Here is a 6,610-nt window from a genome sequence, read left to right as displayed (position 1 = left end):
TTTCGAACTCCTGAGCTCAAACAATCCGCCCACCTCGGCCTCCCAGAGTGCTAGGATTACTGGCGTGAGCCACCGCGCCCTGCCACTGTGTAGTTTTTATTCCCAACATATGAAAAATCAAAGTGGATATACTTTACAGTTTCCTCTTCCAGCAAGGCTTTCTGAAGGGCTGGATTGAACATATGCGAGTCAGGGTGCAATGAAGAGCATCTTGGGGTGGGTTTGTGGAATTATTGTCTTTATGCTTCTCATGAACTTGTATGTCATCTATTTTCCTTATATTTTGTGGTGCCCTGGGTATAAATGAGACAGTATAGGATGAGTACAAGTAGTTCATCACTGGTGACCAGAACCCCTGGGGCAGCCTCAGTGCTGGGCTCGGGCTGCCTGTCCGCTGGAAGCCACCTGTTTTATCAAACAGAATCTTTTAAGGAGTTACTGTGTTTATTGTTATGGAAGTAAAACAGGTGTCATTATTGCCTTTAACAACACAAGCACCTTCCAAAGGAAGTTGAGGAATCAGCAGTTTCTGCAGTGTTTCCATAGTCTCAGGATGTCTTGAGTCTGATTTGAGCACTGTTGTTAACATAAACACGCACTGTCAGGGGCCCTGTGCTCTTTTAGAGACCGTCTGCGTGGCACCAGTGGGAGTGGGCCTCTTTGGGGCCACAGGTGCCACGTGAATATGCCCTTCCTAATGAAGTTTTCTCACCTTCCACATTTTTTTCTTGCATGAAAAAGCAGTACTGTTTCTAAAAAGTTGGTATCGTGTATTTAGTGGCTTCCTTGAAACTCGGTGCTGCCACCTGCTGGATTGTTCTTCAGAACGTTTGGTTTCTTTAATCTTTGAGACTGAACGAGAGGCGCATTCATTCATTGAACAGATGTTCAGAGAGTGCCTTTGAGGGCTCAGCCAGCTGCGAACAGTACAGGCAGAGCCCTCACAGAGCTTGTAATCTAGCCAGATACTGCTATGAGAAACCCCGTGGGCCTGTACCAGTCAGTCACCAGTAAGGTTTTGCCAGCCAGTATAAGAGAGAGAGCGTGTCATCTGGTGATGGAGAAATTTTGGGTTTGGGGGTGGTTTTTTTGATGTCTGGGCCTCTTTTATTGTCCCAATATGTCCTTTTGTTCTGAGACCTTTTTCCCATCTTAGAACTAAAATTCTTAAATGGAGAGAGAACATGATTTTGGACTGTTTCCAGTTACAAGAGAATTGTTCAAAATATTTCCAGTCCCTCCTCACCTGCTTCCTATCCCACCTTTTCTAGTCTTTGAATATCACGTAAGGTTTTCATTATTTGGGGAGAGTTAACTAAGTCACACTCTTGTCTTAAGCAAGGCTGTTTTATTTGGCAGGGTGCAGGGCACAGGGAAATGTGGAGTTGTTTAGGACATTCTCTCTCAGACACCTTCGGAATTAGACTGCGGGTGGGGGTTCCCTGTCCAATGAGGATTCTTCGTGTTGCTGGTGCTCCTCAGCCATATGGAGGGGTCCCAGGGGTGCTTGGTGATTGTCCAGCTCTCTCCAGCCAGAGAGTCATGTTGCTCTGCAGTTCCTGGGCCCCTGGGCTGTGAGGAATGTTGCCAGAACAGCGGTTCTCTCAAGACACCTCCTGACTGGGCAGGGAGCTGCCAGGTAGCCAGGATAGAGCCCTTGGGCTGCTTCACATGTGTTCTCTGCCCCTCCCCAGGTTTGGAAATGACGTTCAGCACTTCAAGGTGCTCCGAGATGGAGCTGGAAAGTATTTCCTCTGGGTGGTGAAGTTCAATTCTTTGAATGAGCTGGTAGATTATCACAGATCCACATCTGTCTCCAGAAACCAGCAGATATTCCTGCGGGACATAGAACAGGTGCCACAGGTAAGCCTCAGGAGAGCGATCAGCAGCCTCTTTAGCAATTGAGAGTCACTCCTCAAGCAAGCGGGCGCCCTCAAAGGATTGCTTCTGGGGTGTCTGTGCTCTTCAAAGTGTTGCCCTTTATTCACGCTGAAGATTTGTAGTTTCAAATACAATGTTTCTGCTTTTCCCAGAGGCTGCCTCTGAGGCAGTGTGTCGCTGGGTGGCCACCCGCCTCCCTAGGGAGATGGTCTTTAACACATTCTCAAATATTCTGTCCCTGCGAGCAAATTGTGAGGACAGTACACCTGTGAGGGAGCAGGATCCCGCTCATTGCTGTATCCCTGTTCCTCACACCCTGGTCGTTCGTTAGGGTTCACACCACCGTATGTTATTCAAGACCTAGACCTTCTGACTCTGTAAACCTTAAGGGTGTTGTAAGTGATGGAAACGCGGGTGTTTCCAAATCCTGGGGCTGCGAGTGAAACCCACACTGCCATTTCTGAAGTACCGTCCCTTCCAGGTGCCACTTGCTCTCTACTTGGTAACGTGGCACGGTTGGCCACCCGCAGTAAGACATGGCCTGGTGTCTTCTGCGCATTGGTGGAAGATTACACTAAACCCGCCTAGTGTGAACGTAGAATGCGTAAGAATGGACGGGGGCTGGGAGCTGGGAGGTTACTTGAGGAAATGTGAATAATTTGGCCACGTTCGTCTCCCCTGGTGACCAGTCCTACCTAAGAGGCGGCTGACGTGTGTGTTTTCTCCTTGCTCTTCTGCAGCAGCCAACATACGTCCAGGCCCTCTTTGACTTTGACCCCCAGGAGGATGGCGAGCTGGGCTTCCGTCGGGGAGACTTTATCCACGTCATGGATAACTCAGACCCCAACTGGTGGAAGGGGGCTTGCCACGGGCAGACCGGCATGTTTCCCCGCAATTACGTCACCCCAGTGAACCGGAACGTCTAAGAATCGGGAAGAGATTATTTAAAGAAAATGAAAAATTTAAAACGTACAGAAGAATTAAACCCACAAGCTGCCTCTGACAGCAGCCTCAGAATACCCGGCTGGGTCGCCCTGGTGACCCTCTCACTTTGGGCGGAACTTTGGGGGGTGGGAAGGGGCGCTGGATATAAAAATGCCAAAACTTACCTATAAATTAAGAAGAGTTTTTATTACAAATTTTCACCGCTGCTCCTTTTTCCCTCCTTTATCCTTTTCTTCATCCTTTTTCTCATCTGTCCATCAGTGCATGATGTTTAAGGCCACGTATAGTCCTAGCTGACGCCAGTAATAAAGACAAGAAACCAAGTGGGCTGGTATTTCTCTATGCAAATGTCTGTTAGTCGGGATGGCCGAAGGGAGGACAGCGCTCTGTGTGCTTCGTGTGTACACACAGAGAGGGCAGGGCAGGGAAAGGCCGCGACCGCTTAGCTTCCGCCAGAGGGGGGTCGTGTCGGCCCCGGCCCCCAGCGCATTCTGTGTCTGAGTTAGAAACAGGGGTGAAAGGACGGCGTGTGCCTGCCCCTCTGGCTCCTTGAGAAAGTCAAACCCAAACCTAACGTCTCTTTTTCCACTTTGTTTTCCCTTCCAGATGGTATTATTGAGCATGTTGTTTTCATAGTGCCTTTTTCCTTATTTCAAGGGTTGCTTCTGAGTGGTGTTTTTTTATTTGTTTTGTTTTAAAATAAGTTAAAGACAGTCCAGAGCTTTTCAGCCAGTTTGTCTCCTACTCTGTGTAAATATTTTTCCCTACGGGAGGGGGAACAGGGTAGAGAAGAGGAGACAAGTGGAAGTGGGGGGAGGGCCTTCCCCCGCTGCTGCCAAGCCAGGAGTCTTAGGGTTCAGCTTTAATGTTCGTGAGCCCTCGGGGTGTGCAGGGGCCTCCCGCCCAGGGCGCTCTGTGCCTGGCTGCCAGGGAAGGAGGGGTGACGCCCTGCCACATCCGACTGCCTCTAAGGTCGGGGTCCGTGCCCTCACGCTCTCAGGTGTTGCTGCCCCTCCTCCCCCCGGAGCCAGCGAGTTTCAGACCCGAGAAGCTGGAGGAGAAAACACTGCTTACACCGTCCTGCTTTAGTTGTAGCAGGTCATACCGCATCCTGGATGGGGGCGGGGGTAGAAAGTGAGAGTGTTCTCTCTTCATTCTTCTTGCTCTTAAAGTTAGGTCGTGGCTGTCACCCCGTGTGTCCCCTGACCTGTCTGGGTGAGCACGAGGGCAGCGTCAAGAAGCAAAGCAGCAGGGTTGTCGCCCCTGCCCCTGTGCATGGTGGGCTGTGTTTGTGGCTGCTCCCCCGACCGCCTACAAGCGAAATGTCCCGGGCAGTGGGGAGAACTGGGGAAGGAAAGATACCTAGGAAGGCTGAGGCCGCTGCAAAGCTCTGTCTTCTATCCACTTTCGGTCCCCTGTAGTGCTGTGCCTGTGAGCTTCTCTCCCTGCTCCCCTTCCCACAGCAAAAACCCGGCTGCTTCGGTTTCTCTCCTGGGAGTCGGTGACAGCCTTGGGCCTTTGGGTTCCCAGGCTGTTGGTGGGAGTCTCCCTGGGACTCCGGTTATGGACGTGAACTCAGCGTGGAGCGCTGGGCAGCGCCAGGAGGTGCCTCTCTTCCAGGCAGCGCTTCCTTCCCCCGCTCCCCCTCGTTCTGCTTCTCCTCTCCTCGCTGATGATAAAGGAATCTGGCGTTCTACACCTGGACCATTTGATTGTTTTATTTTGGAATTGGTGTATATCATGAAGCCTTGCTGAACTAAGTTTTGTGTGTATATATTTAAAAAAAAAATCAGTGTTTAAGAAGACCTATGTACTTAATCCTTTAACTCTGCGGATAGCATTTGGTAGGTAGTGATTAACTGTGAATAATAAACGTACAATGAATTCTTCACTCGGTATCTTTTTTCGCCCTTGCCTCACTTAAAACTACTCAAGCGTCAGGGCCAGGAGTGGGGGCTCGGGGGTCCGAATTTCCGACACCTGTGGCTTACAGGTGGCAAGTACGTGGGTCCCTTGGGGCCTCTTGAGCTTGTTAACAATTCGGAATCGCAGACCCCACCCTCAGCTCCTAGGGTATTTTGGTTGAGGGCAGAAACAAGCATGCCTAGTGTTTCTGATGTAGAGAAACCACAGACCACACTCTGGAAACTCTGGTCTAACCCAAGAGCTTCGGGAGGACCAAGAGCTTGGTCTGTTTGGTTCTCCCGCTGCGCGTGTTCAGGAGCGGGACAGAAGGATCTGTGACGAAGCAGGTTGGATGTGCTCAGGAGCCGAAACACGCTGTTGCTCATAGGGGGCTCTTAGGGTGGGAGCGGGCTCCTTCGACCACTCACAGCACTGGCTACAGAGACCAAAAAAGATTTGTTTAGGGAGCAATTGAACAGAAAGAAATTAAACCCAAGGAATTTCCACTTGTATTTTTGGTCTAGTTCTTAAATAGACCTCAGCATACTGCCTCACTTGTGGCTGCACTGCTTGGGCGGGGAAGTTTTCAACTCTCCCCTGCCCTGCAGCGACCATGTGTGAGAAGGAACTGTACCCAGCAACGCCCTGCCGGGGTCCACTTAGGCTGGCTACTTTGAAGCCAAACAGAAGTTTCCAACACGGGCCATGTAAGTGAAAAGGCAGCGACTGTCATGTAGCCTCATTTGAGGCTTTTTGCTCAGTTCCCCACCCCTCTCCCTGCCATTTGCTTCAGAAGAGCATCAGAGTTCATGGGGAAATAACTGCTTTGGTATGATCATCATTTTGGTCACAGCTTTCTTGATAATTGGGTCTCATGCGTCTGTAACTCCTGGGAAGGCATCTGGGTGGAAGCACCTTCGGGAAGCTTCCCAGCGTCTTCCAGAATTCCTCTGGCCGGGTGTGCAGCCAGGGAAAAAGTAAGAGTGGGCAGATGGCCTCGGTGTTCAGGATTCTACCCGCCCATGTCACTGACACTCTTCTCTACATTTAGTGGCCTGAGATCCTGTGACAGGCTTGTCTTCAGACGTGGAGGAGATGGTGGTACACCGCAGTGCCAGGCTGCTTGGGTGGCATTTTGTAAAGAGAAAAAAAGGCCATTCATTGCACAAGTGGTCTGCCTTTCTTGGACACTTGTTCCATTCGACCAACTTACGGAGTAGGTGATCTTCAGCTGGAGACGTTTGCTTTACAGAAGTTCACGGATAACTAGGAAAATGAACATGGAATTGTATTTATGCACCTCGGAAATACTTTTAACACGAGACACTGTATGTACACGGAATACAAATTCCCCAGACCTGAGCCCTTTTACATTCAAGAATAAAGAGAAAGATGCTCATGGACTTCTGTGTGTTCATTTGGGAGCTTCTTAAACTTAGTCCTACGGGTTTCAGGCTCCCCGCTGCAGCCAGCAGTCCCGAGGCTGATGAGCTACCTACCATGCTCACCGCTGTGGCTAGCTTCAGAATCTCAGTGACGTTGGACCTCAGGTCATCTATCACTGTTGAGAATACAATGGTGTGTGCCAACAGCACTGAGATATGAATATTACATGATAGTGGTATTGATTCAGCCACTTACTACTCAAAGCATTCCAAACTACTTTTAAAACTAACAGTTACTTTAAAAGCCATAGTATATCCCATCCAGAAAAGAAATGACTGAGACAGTCTTTCAAGTCTTGATTGTGGCCCTCCCTTGAGCAACACTGGTCTTAGGTTTCCAAGGACAGTATTATTTTTTGATATTTCTGAATAAGGGTTTGGAAAGCATGGCAGGACGGGACCGTCTGGGCAGAGGTTACAGGATCGTGGGCAGA

The 6,610-nt window shown here is 49.8% G+C and overlaps 1 protein-coding gene across 1 annotated transcript in view; it reads left to right on the top strand.

Annotated features, from left to right (window-relative positions):
* The window catches only part of GRB2 (growth factor receptor-bound protein 2), a 74,866-nt gene extending 71,717 nt beyond the window's left edge, over window positions 1–3,149 (top strand). Inside the window, exons 5-6 of the mRNA XM_012662377.1 lie at window positions 1,695–1,863; window positions 2,622–3,149. Coding sequence (XP_012517831.1) covers window positions 1,695–1,863; window positions 2,622–2,807 — 355 coding nt within the window. The 3' untranslated portion in view covers window positions 2,808–3,149. The remainder of the gene's footprint in view (window positions 1–1,694; window positions 1,864–2,621) is intronic.
* Window positions 3,150–6,610: the final 3,461 nt, after the last annotated feature.

This window comes from Propithecus coquereli, unplaced genomic scaffold, assembly GCF_000956105.1.
Source record: "Propithecus coquereli isolate 6110/MARCELLA unplaced genomic scaffold, Pcoq_1.0 Scaffold76, whole genome shotgun sequence".
Lineage (NCBI taxonomy): Eukaryota > Metazoa > Chordata > Mammalia > Primates > Indriidae > Propithecus > Propithecus coquereli.
The sequence above is the reverse complement of the archived record's forward strand: the minus strand, read 5'-3'. Positions and strand labels throughout refer to the sequence as shown.